Source organism: Rhineura floridana, chromosome 4 (assembly GCF_030035675.1).
Source record: "Rhineura floridana isolate rRhiFlo1 chromosome 4, rRhiFlo1.hap2, whole genome shotgun sequence".
Lineage (NCBI taxonomy): Eukaryota > Metazoa > Chordata > Lepidosauria > Squamata > Rhineuridae > Rhineura > Rhineura floridana.
The window spans coordinates 116,916,900-116,936,838 of record NC_084483.1 but is presented as its reverse complement, the minus strand read 5'-3'; the positions used below and the strand labels follow the sequence as shown (position 1 = coordinate 116,936,838).

The 19,939-nt window shown below is 42.3% G+C and overlaps 1 protein-coding gene across 2 annotated transcripts in view; it reads right to left on the bottom strand.

The window, feature by feature from the left end:
- The window catches only part of CCDC170 (coiled-coil domain containing 170), an 80,573-nt gene that overhangs the window by 29,255 nt on the left and 31,379 nt on the right, over positions 1-19,939 (bottom strand). For both annotated transcript variants that reach the window (XM_061624134.1, XM_061624132.1), the window contains exon 6: positions 4,193-4,510. In XM_061624134.1, the coding sequence (XP_061480118.1) occupies positions 4,193-4,510 (318 nt within the window). The remainder of the gene's footprint in view (positions 1-4,192; positions 4,511-19,939) is intronic.

Genomic DNA, 19,939 nt, shown 5'->3' with positions numbered 1-19,939 from the left:
CACACAGAGCAGCGGGCTTAACATGGTTATCCATCTGGCAGCATTTGTTGCGGTTAACTTTCGCAGACCATCACTCAGTGCCTTTCCTCACGGACTTAGTGGATCACCAAACCCCAGCTGGACTCTGGTGGCTTTGTGGGCACTCAGCGGTAAGGAAACTACCAACATCGGGTTCTTGGACCTGCACTTTAGGGAGGGTGGTACCAGGGCTCCGGGTTTCCCCCACCCTACCAACCCTGCGCCGCCGTAACAAGAGAGGCACAGGGGAGGCAGTGTTGAGAGGCTTTTTCCCAATGTATGGGGCAGCCAAAACATATCAGGAACTCGTAGAACTCTCTCAAGCCTTTGAATGTTTTATGAATGATTCGGCTATTTCCTTTTCGGACCTCACAAATGAGCAGGGACAAATTAGAACTGTAGTCTTGCAAAACCGGTTAGCCTTGGACTTTTTATTAAGCTCTCACGGGGGGGTCTGTTCGTTAATAGGGAGCGAATGTTGTACCCACATTGCGGATAGCAAAGCTGATGTCATTAAACACATTAATGATATCGGAAAAATCTATCACGAGGTAGAACGCATTGGAAACTTCTCCTTGTTCTCTGGGTTTTCTGATTGGTTTTCGGCATGGCCAGATTGGCACAAAATTATATTTTACGTTGTCCTGGTGATTGCCATATTGATCTCTGTCTGCTGTTGTTTGCAATGTATTCCAAATCTGATGCAATTGGCCTCAGCCTGTCTGAACAGACTCGTACTGTCATTTTCCCGAAAGCCGCAGCCAACCTACATGGAAATGGCTTTGACACCGCTCTGGCAACCCAAGCATGGTAATACAGCTACCTGAGAGACTAGTTATTCTCTCAGGGCTGAAAGGGGGGACTGTTAGGATTGGATTTGAAGCCCAGTTGCCTGTAGAACTATAACTCACTTGCTTTACCTGAACCAGCTTGGGTATCATGGGGAACAGAACCAAAGTGGCCTTTAGGTGACTTTTGATATAAAATGTCGGTTTATTTCCTGGTGACCTGACCCTTACCTACATTCCAGTGGCTCGAATAATAAAAGCCGGTTTAAGCTGGAAACTTCACTATTATGTATTTCTTGTATCACATCTATGCCTATAACCTTGCTTATTGTTACAAATGTGCTTTGCATAGAAATGTTAAAAGTTGTTCCGCTGCCCCACAAACCTTGACTTGTAAAACCCTTTGATAAGCAAGCAGAGTAATTTCATGTCTGTCTCCAACTTATGGGGCGCCCGGTTGCAGCTGGGCCTCCCCTCAATAGTTGCCTTTGTCTGTTGCTGCATAGTGCTTATCTCAAGGACATGCGAAGTATGCAGACATAGAGTCTGAAAGATAGTCTCAATGTTTCCACTTTGTCCTTTACCCGGTACCCCTTTACCTCCTTACATATGCCTTGAGGCTGTAATATCTAGCAATTGCTTCTTTTGTATTTTATGACGTGAGCCCGATATTGTAAACTTTGGGGTGAGACTATATAAACCCGAAGACACCAATAAACGAGGTTCCCATGCTGACCTGTCTTGACTTGTGAGTATTGGGTCCCCTTTGCAAAGGAATTGTCTTGTGTTATTTGATCTCTGATAGTGGGTTCATTTGCACTCAGCTCCACACTTTTCTCGGGTGTAAGCGAGTTGGGGTTGACAGGGCGACTCGTGTGTTGGGTTTGGACCTAACAGCTATGTATTACCTCCAGTATTACCAGTTGCTGGGGAGCACAAGTGGACAGAGTCCACCATGCAGGCTTTCCATAGGCATCTGACTGGTCACAGTGAGAACAGAATGCTGGATTGGATGGGCCTTTGGTCTGATCTTACGTTGTTTTAACCCACACACACACACACATCTTATAACCATGTGTAGATGTACCTGCAACTGAGGATTACACTGATGAAACAGATTAGTCCATAAAAATTTACGCCACAGTAAAATTAGGTAGGTGTCCCAAGAATTGTTACTTTTCACATTGTTTGATTTTCTGCATCATGACCTATTTGCAGTTTAAATACTTTCAGTTTATCTAAATATGCTGTAAAAATGTTGATCATTAGCTAATTTTGTTTTAATTTTTTTAAGCAAATCAGGAGACTTTCTCTAGCAGAAAATCCTACTATCTTATGCCTGATCTTATGCTGCAGTCCAGCAGAACATGGAATTGGGTGCTGAGATGTTAGAAAATTCTTCTCTCCTTAATCTGGTTCTGTAAACTGCAACTCCTCTCAACAGACTGTCAAGACTCACTGGGATCAGAAGCAAATAACATGGTCCAGGGCATGAGCAGGTCAAGTCCATTACTGACAAATGAGAGGACAAAAGGCCAGAAACAGCCAACATAGTCCAAGAGGGCCCGTGGTCAGGCTCTAAAGGAGGCACGCCAAGATCAGAGGAACCAGAGTCAGTTAATGTGTTAAGGCTGTGCCCATACTGGAGCATTCATGTGTTATATGATGGGTCACACTGATCCAATTTTTCATGTGCACTTTTGTCTACATATAAGAACTTTCAGTATTATGGTTCTGAACTCTATCTTGATGTTTCCCATCCATATTAGTGGGTGGCACTTTATAGGATGTATTTATGCTGTGTGTTCTTGTCAATTACTACTTCCCTGCTCTCCATTTCCTTTTCAATGCATGTGCACTTTTGCACAAAACATAGGAACACATAATTGCATGGGCTGAAGGAAACAAAATGGCTAGGTTGTGCTCATGCAAGGACAAAACAGAAGTAGGGGGTGTGGCAATAGAGAGCATCCAATGAACTCTTAAGACGGTCAATAAGAACTGCTCACAAAACTTTGATGTCAGAATTCGATTCGGTGTATTCACAGTTGGGCAACAGGCAAATCCACATTAAACTGCTGTGTGCCTTATTATGACAGGCAGATCTTCAGGTTCCCAAGACAAAACTGAGACCCAGAATAATAATAAAAAGAGGCATAGGAGAGACAAACATTGTTGGTAAAATTGAGCATTGCAATTATTACTTGATTTGTGATCTCCCTCTGAGATCTCCCACTGGCAATAAACTGTACTAACAAATGAAATTATACCATCAATACATGTTGTTCTGTTCAGACACTGAGTTCCTGCGCAGTGAAGTTATCAGAGAATAACAAACAGCTTTGAACAATATACAGAGAGCTAGACATGTCTACAGAAAATTAAACTGATCGTTTTTATTCATAAAAACTCACTTGATAGACTTTAAAACTTACTTGTAATTTGCCTGTTTCATCTAAAATGCCACACATTAAGCCTTCAGAGAAAGGGAATGGTAGATTCTGAAAGTTTTGTCAACAATTATAGAACTAAAGATAATGATGGGGATTTAAGAGACCAAATAAGGTAAGATAATGATGACAGGAGATGATAATGCATTATGATGGCATATATTGCTGGAAATGTGAAATTTAGCAGGATTTGTTATCCCCCTCCCCCTGCCAAAATCTTGTGATCTGGCAAAGCTATGAACATCTAACAGTAATTCATGCTTGCGCCTACTTTGATCATGAAGTTTCTCAGCCCTAAAAAATGTACACCAAACTCTTTATGGAATGGAAAGGCCACAGGATAGAAATAGTTTTATGCATACAGATTGTTTTCCACTAGATGCCTTCTCTCTATGATCCTACTACTACTGCGTCTGCAGGCATCCTCCATCCATGCCACTACTCCGCCTGCCTGCTTGGACCCCTACCTCTGTGGGCAAATTCTGAATTATATCACATCTCCTGAAGTGGAAAAGAGAAAGGACTCTATACTGTCAGGGATGTGGAGTCTGTGCCGTATCAACATACACCCAGGATGGCCAAATTGAAATGTTTAGGCGGCAGCACAGTTACTGCCAAAAAATACCTTCTCTGTGGACCCACAGCTATGAAAAGGTTTGTATCCACTTTAACTTAACAGGATCTGCTTCTGTTATGGGGCTCTGGGATTGTCTGCAAAGTACATGTGCTTACTTTCTGAGATGATGAGGCAGTTGTTGGTATGCTTAAACTTCAAATTAAAATGGTTGGGGTTTGTTTGTTTCTTGCTGTTTTTCTTTTGCAAAGGGCCTATAGAGAATGAAGCAGCCAACACGTATAAAATTTCAATGCACACAGAAAAGAAGTGATAGAAAATCAAGCATCATTCTTGAACAATCATAATAGATGTTCACATACTGCTTTTTTGCTCTCCTCCATGTGGCACACTTCTTGGATTTTCTCCACAATATCTTTCTCGGATGGACTCACTCTAATGGAACTGCTCTGAAGTAGTGCAGTAATTTGCTCTTTGAAGGCATCATGTAGACCTTCTTTGGCTCTGGCCTCCTCTATGCTAGTCTTCAGTTTCTCTTCTTTCTTGCAGCAACATTTCTTTAGGTGGCTCAGTTCTTCCTGTGAGACCTCCCAAGCCCTTTGACTTGCAGCTAGTCTGTCTTGGAGGGTCCAGATCTCCTTCTCAAGGCTCTGTTTTGCTGCTGTAGTGCTGTTTAGATCCTAAATAAAAACCATAACAATTATATTGTAGCCCCAGTTTTCCTTTTTTCTGGAATGGATGCAGGAGGGAATCTGACACAAAAGGGGAAAGAATTCTTTTGAGGGTAACCAATCAGAGGGAAGAAATGCTCTGATCAGGTTTTCTGAATTGGAGGGGGAGAGCTTAAGAACTTGTAAGAAAAGCCTTGCAGGATCAGGCCAAAGGCACCTCTAAGTCCAACATCCTGTTCTCACAATAGCCAGCTATATGCTTGTGGGAAGGGTGCAAGGAGGACCTGAGCACAACAGCATTCTCCCCATGTGTGATTCACAGCAACAGGTATTTAGAAGCATGTTTGATGCAAAGGCAGCCTTGTAACATGGAGGCACTTGGCAATACTTTTTTGTTGTTGTTCATATACTGAGTGTAAACATTGCATGATGAGATCAGCCCCTCTGTGACCCTTACTCTTGTTGTGACATGAAATTTAAGATGAGACTTCCTGACTCCAGGATTGCAATGAGACAAGTATTGATAACAATTGGCAATACAGCATTTGATCAGGTGAGAAACCCCAACTGTCAACTTATCTGCCCCGAAAGGAACAGGTTTCCTCCAATCAGATACAGATGCCATTTTGAATTGCAACTTATGACACAGTGCAGTCATTGGAGTCCATGGAGGCTCAGGTTTCAGCAGTGAGCCGGGCAGCTTGGTATCAACTACATCTGCTACAGAGGCTGCGATCCTACCTTCATGTACATCTGCTCCTGCAGGTGATACATGCTCTGGTCTCCTCTCGCTTGGACTACTGTAATGCGCTCTATGTGGGGTTACTCTTGAAAACAGTCCGGAAACTGCAGCTGGTGCAGAATGCGGCGGCACGCTTGATTAAGCATAGCCATCGCCGGGATCATATTACCCCAGTGTTAGTAGACCTACACTGGTTACCAGTAGTTTACCGGGCTCAATTCAAGGTGTTGGTGTTGACCTTTAAAACCCTAAATGGTTTCGGCCCAGTTTATCTGAAGGACCGCCTCCAGTATCATCAACTAGGCCGCCTCACAAGATCAGCCACACAGGACCTCCTCTCAGTCCCACCAGTCAAAACAGCTAGGCTGGTGCGGACCAGGGAAAGGGCGTTCTCGGTGGTGGCCCCCACCCTCTGGAACTCCTTCCCCTATGATCTTTGGCATGCTTCCTCCCTGACGGGTTTCCGTCAAGCTTTAAAGACCTGGCTCTTCAGGTAGGCCTATAATTTTGGGGTGGATTATGTTGGGCTGGTGACCAGTAGGCATTACTGTCTCTAGTAGTTTTCCATGAAGCCTGCAAGTGTGAAGATGTAACTGTGGTTAAGGGGGAGTTATGTCTATGCCCTGTCTGGGAACGGACGGCCAGGGCCGTTGCTATGGTAGCCATCTGATAGCGACTGGGAAAGTTCTAACAGAGTCTGTGTGTTGTCGTCTTCTGAATTATGCCTCTGAGCTGAGAGGCTGTCTTTTGTGTTTATCTATGGAGAGAGATGTACCAGAAGGGGGGTGACTGAAGAATCTCTACATGTATTCACTCTTAAGCCTCTGGCCTTAATGTCTTTCAATAAAGACTCTTAACATGCTCTGAAGAAGTTTCTTGCTCAACTTAACTCCAACGTAATGTATGCTGTTTCACACAACAACGCACACAAGCCAACAGTGGTAGCAGAGGATGGTTACACTCCACAGCGCATTACACGGGAGTAAGTTGCTGGTCTGAACGGCAGACGGAGTTCCAGAGAGGGCAGCTTGATTGATTGAACCAGACGGAGGTGAGCAACATGGCTGTAAACCTGTCTGGGGAAGGCTTGCCGATGGAACGACTTAATGACAAGAATTATGGCAGCTGGAAGCCGAGGATGCGGGCTTTGCTGATAACAGAGGATTTATGGGACGTGATTGCAGAAAACCCCCCGGCGGTACTGACCGCAGCCTGGAAGCGTCGAGACCAGAGGGTGCAGGCGTTTATAATCTTGGCTCTATCGGATTCTCAACTGATGTGTGTGAGAGATGAGCCGTCGGCTAAACAGATCTGGGACGCGTTGCAGGATTTGTCCCAGGAATGGCAGCGGAGGCAGGAGGCGCAGAGAGCCCAGCCGGTGGAAGCTGTCAGAAGCAAGGAGGAGAAATGTGCCGAACCGGAGCAGGCTGTCGAAAGCAGACAGGAAAACAAGCGGGAGCAGCAGCGGCTGAAGTCTTGTTTTGCCTGTGGGGCCCGTGGGCATCTCCGTAAAGATTGTGCAATCAAGCGAAACTCCAGGGACAGAGGCTTGAAGCAGGGAAGTGTGAACTTTGTTTGTAAACAGAAGTCTAAAGACTTGGAACAAATTAACTTTATTGTCGACAGCGGAGCAAGCCATATATTAATCAAAGACAGAAGTCTGTTTTACACGTCTACAGATGAGAAAGACTTTGTTTTACTTGCTGATGGATCACGGAAATCCGTAAAAGCTAAAGGTCTGGTTAAGTTTGACAAGCTTGGAATAATGTCAGACTGTTTGTTTGTTCCGGAATTGGCTCATAATATTTTATCAGTTAGAAAACTGGTGAGTTATAATTATTCAATTTTGTTTCACAAATACCAATGTTTTGTAATGAGGGGAGATCAAGTGTGTTTGCAGGGAAGCCTTAATGATTCACAGTTTAAAATATCCATGGGTGTGAAGTGTGCTGATGCCTTGAGTTCAATGGGGCGGAAAAGGAATGACGGTCAGGGCTGTAAACAGACAGCCGTAAAAGGCATGCCGTCAGTATTCACTGCCCAGATGGAGGAAGTTCACAGAGAACTAGAAGAGCCAGCATCATTTCAAGCAATCAGGCTGATGCCTGAGGCAGAGCAGCACAAATGGCAGCAGGCCATGCAGGAAGAATTACAAGCCATGCAAAAGAATGGCACATGGACATTAGTAAAGTTACCCATGGGTAAAAAGGCCATAGGTTGCAGATGGGTGTTTAAGAAGAAGAAAGCAAGTTCCGGGGAAGTACAGAGGTACAGGGCACGTTTGGTTGCCAAGGGATTCACCCAGCAGCATGGGACAGATTATGATGCTGTTTTCGCCCCGGTTGTGAAACATGAGTCCATTCGTGTGCTGCTGAAGCTGGCAGCGATGCAGAACATGAGTGTAAATCACTACGATATAGGGACGGCATTCCTACATGGTGATTTAAGAGAGGAGATATATATGGAACTGCCTCCAGGTTCTGTGTCAAAGGAAGGGTTCGTGTGTAAACTGCATAAATCAATATATGGACTGCGGCAAAGTGCACGCTGCTGGAATGAGAAATTGGACAGAGTGTTGCATGGAATGGGATTCCAAAGATGCAAGGCAGATCCATGTGTGTATATAAAGAGACAGGGGACGAAAACCACGTTCTGTGCAGTTTATGTTGATGACATCATGTATTTTTATCATGAGCAGCAAGAGGAACAAGAATTTAATGAGCAACTAGGCAGGCAGGTAGACACAAAGAATTTGGGGCCTGTCACACACTATTTAGGCACGGATATTGTGCGTGCAGAAGACGGAAGCATAACATTGAGTCAGGAAAGTAAAATAAATCAGATCATAGAAGAATGCAACATGACAGAATGCAATGTTGTGAAGACTCCAATGGTTGTGGCTTTCCAACAGAATGTGCGGAGACGCCTTGTACAGATCCTGAGAAGTACAGGCGCATAATAGGGAAATTGCAATATTTGGTGAAGGTGTCTCGCCCAGACATGTGTAATGCAGTCAGGCTGATGCCTGAAAGAGTGCATCGCAGCCGAGTTTACAAGCCACAGGGTAAGAGACGTGGCAAACGTGCACCTAGAGCACAAGAGAATGCATATTTCAAAGTTTGGTGTCCAGAAACACAGCAGTTAATTCTGAGCAGAAGCATTAAAGTCTCAGAAAAGCCTTGGGATCAAAGGGAGACAGTCCTTCTTACAGGAACAAATGACACACAAACACAAACACGAACACAATCACAGAAATTTCAGCCAGATGTTGACGTTAAAGTGGAAGGTACACAAATACCTCTCAGAGATGCTTTGCATGAGCTCATTTCTGGGAAACGCAGATCAAAGAAACGAAAAGCTGAGGAAATGGAAGCTCCTGCGCAGGTTGTGCCAAGCACAAGCACAAATGGGGGGGCAGAGAGAGCCGAGGCTCTGGTTCCTTTAAGACGCTCCACGAGAGCGAATTTAGGCAAACCGCCTGACAGATTTACTGTGGGATTAATAACAAGTCCTGGAATAAATAAAGTTGTAGACATGGATCCTGAGACACTTTATTTGACATGTGTTGAACCAAAGTTTGAGTGAATAAAGTTTTGAACTGTACTGAGATGTAAGTTTGAACTGTACTGAACTGAAAATGCAATGTACTGAAATGTATTGCAAGAGGTATTGTAGAAATGTATGACTGTATGACTATGTATTATGGAGATGTATTTCCTGTGTATTTTGCAGTCTTAATGGAAAAAAGGAGAGCTGTTGGGCTGGTGACCAGTAGGCATTACTGTCTCTAGTAGTTTTCCATGAAGCCTGCAAGTGTGAAGACGTAACTGTGGTTAAGGGGGAGTTATGTCTATGCCCTGTCTGGGAACGGACGGCCAGGGCCATTGCTATGGTAGCCATCTGATAGCGACTGGGAAAGTTCTAACAGAGTCTGTGTGTTGTCGTCTTCTGAATTATGCCTCTGAGCTGAGAGGCTGTCTTTTGTGTTTATCTATGGAGAGAGATGTACCAGAAGGGGGGTGACTGAAGAATCTCTACATGTATTCACTCTTAAGCCTCTGGCCTTAATGTCTTTCAATAAAGACTCTTAACATGCTCTGAAGAAGTTTCTTGCTCAACTTAACTCCAACGTAATGTATGCTGTTTCACACAACAACGCACACAAGCCAACAGATTAGCCTTCTGTTGTACTAATCAGATGCTTTGTTATTAGATGTACTGTATATTGTAAATTGTATTGCTTATTGTATATTGTATTTTAACTGTTGTTGTAAGTCGCCTAGAGTGTCCATAAAGTCGGACAGATAGGCGACTAACAAATAAAATTTATTATTATTATTATTATTATTATTATTGGAATAATACATGCTTACTCAAAATGCAGGGGTTTATATCAGGCATATCAAGTCAGCAGAATAATAATTTCAAAGCCCATCTTGAAGAAAAATTCCAAACTTTTATGTTAGAAGAGACTTCCTCATTCCCCTTTTCATGTCATTATACCCCTCCCTTTTACATGCACATCTATGGAATCCATAACTCTACTTAAGATCAGGTTTTGGAATTGGTTAGGTAACTATCCCAACTCAAATGCTTCTTCACACCTACATAACACTCTCACACCTACACAACATCCTTTAATACCATGTAGGGACTCCAGACAAAGAAGCTAGGAAAGGATTCTATCACCTTATTGCGGACAAACCCAGAGAGAATACCTAAAGGCACAGAATTTCCTAACTTCTGGTACTGGTTGCATCACATACTTATGCCCACAAAGCTACAGAAACGTTCTAGCCAGAATAGGTAAACTTTTGCAATTTATCACTATCTTCTTGGGATTGCATAACAAAAAGTTATGCTCCACAAGCTTTATTTTCACCTTATAGGATAGGTTCTCTTGTTTCCTTAGATTAATGATATGTGTTAGGATACCAATTTAAGCGCACTCGTGATATAGGTGTGCATGCTGCACCACATTAATTAATTTGTGATTTAAAATCTCTTTATTGCTTTATAATAAACAGTGCCTAGGATATTCTGGTGTGGCATTTCTTGGGTTTTAGAACTGCTTAGACACATTCTCAGGGCAGTGTGCTATTGTCTCCATGCAAAAGATCCTACCTCTCAGGGAAACATGTTTAGGGGTCATCGGGTCATATATGGGATGGACACACATAGGGATTCCCACGTACATGTGTAACAGCCAGTATGGACTAAATGATCTATAGAGCAAAGGTGTGGAAGTAGTCAATCTGCTGAAGGCTTACTGAAAACCTTCCTCTTTGAAGAAGGAGTCTCTGTTCCAAAATGTTTTCAGCTTGAATAAATCTTAGTAGTTGGCACTTTTGAGAACTAGCTTTCTTTTTCGTATAATTTCTGGTTTCTGTGTCTCCCTCCTGGTTTTTTGCCACCACATTATTATAATTATTTATTTATATAGCTGATTCATAGGGTCGCCATAAGTTGTAATTGATGTGAAGGCACATAACAACAACAAATATAGTGTCCTCAGATGCACATGGCACTGGCAACTGAACATCTAATTTTAGGGAAGGGCATCTATACCTAATCCAGGGGTAGCCAATGTAGTTCAATCCAGATGTTGGACTACAACTCCTATCAGCCCAAGTCAGCATGGCCAATAGTCAGGGGTGATGGGAGATATATCCATCAACACCTGGAGCACACCACATTGGCTACCCCTGACTTGGACACTTCTCACCCAGACCCCACAGAAGAAGGGATTACAACATTATTTACAGTGCACAGAAGCATGGCAAGTAGTGCTCACCTGACCTCCAATCACCTGCATCACTGCAGCATACCAGGATCAAGGAGGAGAGGAGAGGCAACAGCAAGGATGGTGTGGTGCAACGAGATGATGGGAATGCCAGATTAACTCCACTGGTGTTTATAGTAAATTTCATAGAATTATATAGGCCCACCCATGAATTGCTAGATTACAGCTACTTTTAATACCTTTAACATTCCTGCATATTTAAGACAATGTCTTTTCTTCTGTGTCCCAACACAAACTGTCCCTATTAGCTCAGAATTGCTTTCTATGCACAGATGATGTTTTGGAGAGGCACTGATGGGGCAGAGAGTCTACAATTTTCACACATGGACATTCAAAGTGCTTGGTTCTCATTCATACAATGTGCTTCCAAAGCTCACTGCCTCTGAAAACAAACTGGCAAATCAAGTATTTTAGTACTATTTAATTAAACACTTGTGGGAGTTTGGAAAACATGTTATATGTTTGTAGGCACAGAAAGAAACAGTTTAAATTAGGCACAATCTAAAAGCAGCAATGGCTATTAATCCTTTACAAGTTTAATGCATGTTCTGACTGACAGCTGGGAATGGGATAGAATTTTCCTTTCTATAAAGTAAAAGCATTAGACAACCAGCTGGGCACATGTGGAAGCATTGTTCTGTTTTTTTCATGACTTAGCTACTTCTGAATGCCAAATGGGAAGTGGAATGCTAGACTTGAAGGGTCATGTTTATTGCCATAATTATTCCAATTTTAAATATAGACTTAAAAAAAAGAAAGAAAAATGTTAAGTACATACTTGTCACCACTCAAACCTACTCTAATTGGAGACGTCACAGTCAACAAAATCTGCCTTTGTAAGTTTTGGCATACTTCCATTTAATTTCATTTCCCTGCTACTTTTCTTAAAAGATCTTGGTGGGGGGGAAATCTGTTCTGGTGCCAAGAATTAAATTACGGATATTACAGAAAATGAAGGAAACATTTTCAAATTGCGATATTATTTCAACAAATGTTCTCTTTTCTCATCACAGGTGCAGCACAACATAGTTTACCAGCTTCATAATAACTGATGCTGATCTCATTTTATGCTACTAAGATTTGAAAATGTAAATAGGGTTATAAGACACCCATTCTGGAATGGCAAATTGGCTGCAATAATTTAAAAAAGCACAACTGGTATGCAGGGGTTTTTGGGGGGAGTGTTTGGACCAGACACCAGAGAGAGAGAGAGAGAGAGAGAGAAGGCCAGATGATCAGAGGTCATGGCTCCTGTCACTCCTCCCTTGTGCAGAGGAAGAGGAAAAGCAGGGCCAAGGGGATCCAGGGGTTGGCAATGGGGCCCTGCTGGTTTCAAATAAATAAATAAATAAATAAAAATTATTTGTTTTAGAGCCATTTTTAAAAAGCAGCTATAATGAGTCGTCTGTTGGCACCTGTGTTTCAGAAATATACATATGCAGGTTGCGTAAGGAAAAGGTAGTCACACTTCATTTTCAGCAGGTGCAATTATATTGTGATATTTTTAATGTTCCAAGTACTAAAAAGAAAGATATGAAAGGGATAATTCACTACAGAGCATATTGGTATAGCATGTTGGGACAAAAATCAGGAGGACAAATTAGACAAAAGCCATTGCACCTAGCCAGGGATGTCAGGAAAAAGGAGTACTCCTTGGTGTCTTCTCTTTGAATGCATCCCTGCCTATTGTGCTTTCTTTCTTAGCTTTTATGGATGTCTAGAAGCAAAAAAATAATAATAATGGAAATGGACTGCCTTCAAGTCCATTCCAACTTATCATTCATTCATTGGCTATCACTCGTGGCCGAGTAAGATTGTCTTCCAAGATAAGGTCTTTAATGGTGGGTCCATAAGTGACTGTGGAGGCCAATTCCACACAGCCTCCCACAGTGAGGACATAGGTTTCCAGATGGAAGATGGTCACAATGAGGTTTTGCTTGACGTGCCTTCCACTTAGCTCATTTGTCCCTTTTGCCCTGTACGCGTGCTTCTTCAAAGTTCATAGCACTTTTGATAATGGCCGACCTCCAATTCACAGGGAGTTTACCATTGCCTTCCTCTGAGGCTGAGAGGCAGTGATTGACCCAAGGTCACCCAGTGAGCTTCATGGCTGTGTTGGGATTCAAACCCTGATCTCCCAGGTCGTAGTCCAACACCTTAACCAATACATTAAACTGGCTCTCTCTAGAAGCAAAAGGGAGCTGAAAATACTCTAATAGCACAGATAATGCATAAGCAAATTGAGCAGGCTTAACTGTTCAGTGCTTATGTTACTCTTTACACAAAGATACATTGGAATGAGATAACAAGAAATACTGGTGGGATCAAGGAAATGGAAGGCAAACAATTAAGGATTTTGAAGGAGTTTGTCAGTCTGAATTCATTAAAGTCCACATTGCTGGATATTCATCAAAGGATCTTCAAAGAAATAGCTAGATCTTAGGATGGCCTCTACCAACTTTAAAAAAAAGCAGTTAGGTGGGAAATGAAAAGAGAGAAAGTAGAGTCAGGGAATTAAAGAGCAGTTGGCATGATTACCATATTTTAGAAAGTATAGGAACTCATAAAACACCTGAAGATACATCAACACTAGTTTGTTTGTTTAGCATCATCAGCTAGTGATAATTGTTTGTTGAGACAGCACAGTCAACATCACATCCTACAGTCGGTTGCCTTTTTGTCCCCTTCACACCGAGAACTGCATGGATGTGATCCCACGGTGTGATCCCACATGGGTACAGTAGTGCGTAAGTGCAGTAGACATGTGGAGACTGAAGCCTTTCCTACCCATTCATTGCCCTCCTTGCCACTAGAGTGGCCAACAGATGGGAAAGACATGTATAAAGTGACTCCACCCAAGTGGTTGCAGTATGCATACACATACAACAGGAACATAGGATTAACCAGATAGTAGCTAGCTCGTTTTGCTCTTCAAAATCGTGTCTCAAATCCCTTTGCATCAAATCCAGCTAGGCATATGTAAGTCCATAAGTTATGTTGCCTAAATTTGACATTACTTTTTTGGGGGGAGGGGGTAATTAAAATGCCTGGCTATTCTGGATTAAGAAGCAAATATATATGGGAAACACATGATGATCAGGATCTTTTTCCTTGTGACTATTTACCCATAAATATAACCATTTATGGGTAAATAGTCACAAGCAAAAATATCCTAATCATCATGTGTTTCCCATGTATATTTGCTTCTTAATCCAGAATAGCTGGGCTTCTACGAGAGCCAGTGTGGTGTAGTGGTTAAGGTGTTGGACTATGACCTGGGAGATCAGGGTTCGAATGTCCCACACAGCCATGAAGCTCACTGGGTGACCTTGGGCCAGTCACTGCCTCTCAGCCTCAGAGGAAGGCAACGGTAAACCACCTCTGAATACCTCTTACCATGAAAACCCTATTCATAGGGTTGCCATAAGTCGGAATCGACTTGAAGGCAGTCCATTTCCATTTTTCCATATCACTTCTATGTAAGTAATAAACTGACATATAAACTGACATGTGAGGAACACAAAACATATGTTGCTGCATTTACAAGATCCAGAAAAGCACCCCTGTTCTTCACACATAATGGTACATGTGAGGCATACACACTTTTTACTATATGTAAGACATATAAAGGAAATAAAAGTATAATCTGTGAAACACTCCTTAGTATTGGGACAATGGATAAAATTAAGTGAAAATTACAATCAGGATACTAGTTGGGATGCAGCTTAATTTGAAATACCTAAAGGAAAACAGGATGATTACAAGTGACCAATGTGTACTTAATAAGAGAAAAACAAACATTCCAGATTATGCTAGTTGCCTACTTTGATGCAGAATTGCAGTCAGTTCTTGGCAATGTAATTCAAAGGATATAGGAAAGAGGAAAGAATTCAAAGAGCAGCACGGGTGATAAGAAGTCTGAAGGAAATATCATATGAAGATTGAAGGAGTTTGGTAGGTCTATCCAAGAGAAAAGCAAACTTTACAGGCACTTAAAAAAGCTGCAAGAAAGAAAGCAACAAAAACTGTTCATCAGATCCATCAAGGCAGAGGGGTTAAAGAGGGGATGACAAGCAAAAGTGGTTTAGATCAAACAATAAGGAAAGGCTTCCCAGCTAAATAATATAAGAAAGTTAACAGAAGGCTGTGGTGTCTTCTGGTTTTGTGGTTTTCATTGTAGGGGAAGGAATCAAGAGACACCAGATTAAAACAACACTGCTGAACTACAACCCCCCTTCCCCTCTTCTTTTCTCCTTCTTAATGTTCAGAGATGGGCCATGACTTGACATTACCATCTGTAATATAATGTACCACTCCTTTTAATAAAATTTAATTAAATTTTTTTTAGAAAAGCACACACACTAGAAAATCTATAATCTCCTTTGTGGTATTAAACACTGTCCATCATCCACTGATGGAATCTGTCAGTGGAATCAAGTAGGGGGGCAATTTTCAGATATTCCTCCTGCCTTCGGCACACATACCCTGAGCAGCAGATTTAGGGGGCACAGAGGGCTGCAGGAGAGATGGGGAATTGCTGGAAATTGCCTCCTTCTACAGTTCTGCTGATTTAATTCCTTCCGTCAGTTGGAGTTCTCCGTTGGATATTACCCTGTGATTCTTAGAGCTAATACTCATAATGTTAAAAAAAAGAGAGAGCAGAGATACCCTAGCATCCAAGTCAGCTGCATGCAGTGATATTACTTGCAACCCTACATGAAAGCACCTTACAACACAAATTCATAAAAAGTAATCCTTACTCTCAATTCATAATGTGATCCCTCACTTCAGAAAAGCCTTCCAGTCCTAGCCTACCCAGTACTACCAGGAATTAAGTTTTGTTTTTTCATTTTAAATTTCAGTTAACTTAATGGAAATGTGGGCACTTTTTTATAGCATCGTGTATTAATTATAATTCACTAATAGGCAAAAAACCTTGCAGTTTAAGAACATACCTATAGCTCACAGATATTTCTATCAAACTTTAAAAAGCAAGGAAATTGGGCAGCTATAGTGAATGCACCAGGGGAGCAGGAGACCTGACCTCCTCTCTGAGATATTATACTGCCCTACAAATTTGTCAAAATGCACACAATTTGGTTTGGTCTTTCACAGTCCAATCCACTTGCTGTGTAGCTTGGAAGAATTTGGTAACACATGCCTCTGAGCATATGGTGAGTGGTGGCAACACCTGCCATCTCCAAAGATGGAGAATTAATTTTTTTTGTGTTTGTTGGTGTTCTTCTTACTTTGCTTCTTTCCTGTGTTACTAATGTTTCTACAGAGAATCTAATCTAGAAAATTTTATTTCCCTCATTTTTCATCCAAGAAATGTGTGTCAAAATTATTTTTATTAATTTCAACGTCTTTTTATTGGCCAGTGTCATATGATGGTGAAGACAGCCTTTTGTGTTTCAAATTGGAGATTATGTTCCATTTCTATTTTGGGTGCATTAACAGTTGCATCTGAAACTGCAGTATGTTGCTACTTCAGCAATGACTCTAGCTGTTGGAAAAAAGAGGATGCATGTTTTCAGCCTGCTATGTTTAAACCACTTCATTTAAGGCAAGGTGGGCATGGTCAATTAAAAACACAGAGCACACCTAGAATTTTGCTAGAATATATTTCACCTCCCACTGTTTTATCTTGTGCAAATTGAGACACTCCTGATGTCCACTGGAGACTGTTCTGCAGAATAGTCAGTGCCATTATTCCACAATTATGTTTGGAGTTTTTTTAGTGTAAATTTTACAAAGTGTTGCTGTAGTTCACATATTCACAGAAATAGAAACAAAAGAAAATGATTTCCTATAGGAAACTTCACTAAATTGCAAAGTAAATCAGACATATTTAAAGTGACCATCTGAACTATATCAATTGTATTAATAATATTGCTTCCTCCCTGCTAAAACAAGGTCAGCACAGCACGTCTTCTTTCTATTATTTGGGCTGATTGCAGGTGTTGCCACCACTCACCATATGCTCAGAGGCACGTTACCAAATTCTTCCAAGCTACACATGAAGTGGATTGGACTATGAAAGACGAACCCAAATTGTGTTTGCATTTTGACCAATTTGTAGGGCAGTACAATATCTCAGAGAGGAGGTCAGGTCTCCTGCTCCCCTGGTGCATTCACTATAGCTTGCTTTCCTTGCTTTTTAAAGTTTGATAGAATAGCTGTGGGCTATAGGCACGTTCTTAAACCGCAAGGTTTTTTGCCTATTAGTGATTTTCTATGCTTTTTAATCCGGCAGGTAAGAAATGGGATCCCGCCCAAGTTTGCTGAGAATGGATGATCATTTGCATGCTTATTGAGTTCAGTGGGATTTACTCCCCTGCAATCACACTTAGAATAGGTGAAACTGACCACAGGGGAGGGGGAGGGGGAGGAGGGAGGGAGGGCAGAGGGGAGGGGGGAGGAGGAGGAGGGAGGGAGGGCAGAGGGGAGGAGAGGAGGGGAGGAGAAGGACAGGTTTGATCATTTGCATGTTTATTTTCAGTAGGATTTACTCCCATGCAATCATGCTTAGGATAAGTAACACTGACTGGGGGTGGGGTGGGAGGGAGGGCTGGAGTGGGCAGGGGAGGAGGAAGAAGGGAGGGGAGGAGGAAGAAGGGAGGGGAGGAGGAAGAAGGGAGGGGAGGAAGAAGGGAGAGGAGAGGGGAAGGAGGGGAAAGGCAGGTCTGATCATTTGCATGCTTATTGAGTTCAATGGGATTTACTCCAATGCAATCATGGTTAGGATAGGTAAAACTGACCATGTGGGGGGAGGAGGGGGAGGGGGAAAGAGCAGATTGGAGGGGGCAAAAGAAGGGGGGAGGGCAGGTTTGATAATTTGCATGCTTATAGAGTTCAATGGTATTTACTCCCATGCAATCATGCTTAAGATAGGTAAAACTGACCATGGGGAGGAGGAAGGGGAGGGGGAGAAGGGGGAAGGAGGGGATTGGAAGGGGACAGAGATGGTAGGGAGGAGCAAAGGAAGGGGGAGGGAAGGGGCGAGATGGAAGGGATAGGAGGGAGGAGGGTGGGTTTGATCATTTGCATACTTTTTGTGTTCAATGGGATTTATTTGTGTGCAATCATGTTTGAAAATGGAAATGGACTGCCTTCAAGTTGATCTTGACTTATGGCGACCCTATGAATAGGGTTTTCATGGTAAATGGTATTCAGAAGTGATTTTACCATTGCCTTCCTCTGAGGCTGAGAGGCAGTGACTGGCCCAAGGTCACCCAGTGAGCTTCATGGCTGTGTGGGGATTCGAACCCTGGTCTCCCACGTCATAGTCCAACACTGACCCAGGGGAGGGGCAGGGAGGGTAGGAGGAGGGGGAGGGGAGGAGATTGGGTGAGTGGGCACTTTCCAAAAGGAAAACATTGTGAACAGTATCATTGCTTTTCAGCGTTTCCCCCACCTTCTTATTCTACAGCAGGCACATGTAGCTTCCCACCCAAATTTAAACCAAAGCTGTCCCTGGCCACATCCACATCAGGCCTTTATTTCACTTTGGAGAGTCATAGCTTCTCTCAAAGAATCCTGGGAAGTGTAGTTAGTGAAGGGTTCTGAGAGTTGCTAGGAGACGCCCTGTTCCCCTCACAGACGTTCAATCAGAGCAGCTGACTGTTAAACCACTCTGGCCACTGGAGCGCCGTCAGTGAAATAGGAGTCTCCTCTCAGCACCCTTCACAAACTACACTTCCCAGGATTCTTTGGGGGAAGCCATAACTGTCTCAAGTGAAATCAAAATCTGGTGTGGGTGTGGCCCCCTGATTAGGCAAGCTGATTTTTAATGAATTTCAACATATTATGAGAAATCTGAGAGAAAAAAATCCAAAAGGGCTCTCTGGTTTTTTTCTCTCTTTTTAGACTTTAAACTCTCTATTCTCTCTGACTGTTTTGTGTATCTCCATGTAAATTTAGAGGGTTGTTAAGCAAGCGTTTCTGAGTTCAGGACTGTAAGTTTTATAAGGTTGTGTTTTGAAATGAGCTTATGGAAAGGAGCAGAATGGCATGGGGTTTTTTTTCAATTTAACATTGTGGAATGTGAAAAATCCACACTGGCTATAGAATACAGCCACTCTTGTGGCTGTATAATTCAGACACAAGCCATATGTTCACTTGATTGTGGCACAGGTTTTCTGCTTGTGACATGAATTAATTATTCACACTCAGGTGTGTATAGCACAGTAAATAGTACACAACTCACAGGATCAGGCACTTAAAACAGTGAACAAGAAAGAGCAAAAACACTAGGGTGCATCTTGACTTTACATGCAAACCAGGAAACCACTTTTTGCAACCCACATCTCTTTCTGTTCTTTGGGAGCATTGGGATCAAGCCTATAGAGTTTGCTGAACACCAGGAATACAAGCCCAGTTCAAACTGTGGTTTACAATCTTGGTTTGTGGGCAAACTTGTTTGTATAAACCATAAATTGCTTGGTTTCGATGCAATGCCAAACTATGGTTTGCCGCTAAATTGAAAGTTAAATGGGAAATGAATGTTTGTATGGACACATTTATGAGTATTTATTTATTATAGTATTTTCTATACCACACTATTATAGAAAATCACATGGCACTTTACATAAAAAAGTTATGTGAACTGACCGTCAGGAATACTTTTAGAGAAACTGGAGATTAATTCAATACAACATAAGTAACAGAAATGAAAGTGATAGCTCCACCGTCACAACATAGGGCAGGACTGGCCTTGCTTCTGCAAGATCAGCTTGTGGCATTAGCGTTCAGTGCTCCATCCTCTGACAACTTGAATTACTATAATGCATTGTACATGGGCCTGCCTTGAAGTTGATCTGGAAACTTCAGCTGGTGCGTAATTATGGCAGTGACAGTATTAATTATTACCAGGCATTTCCACATCAGTGCT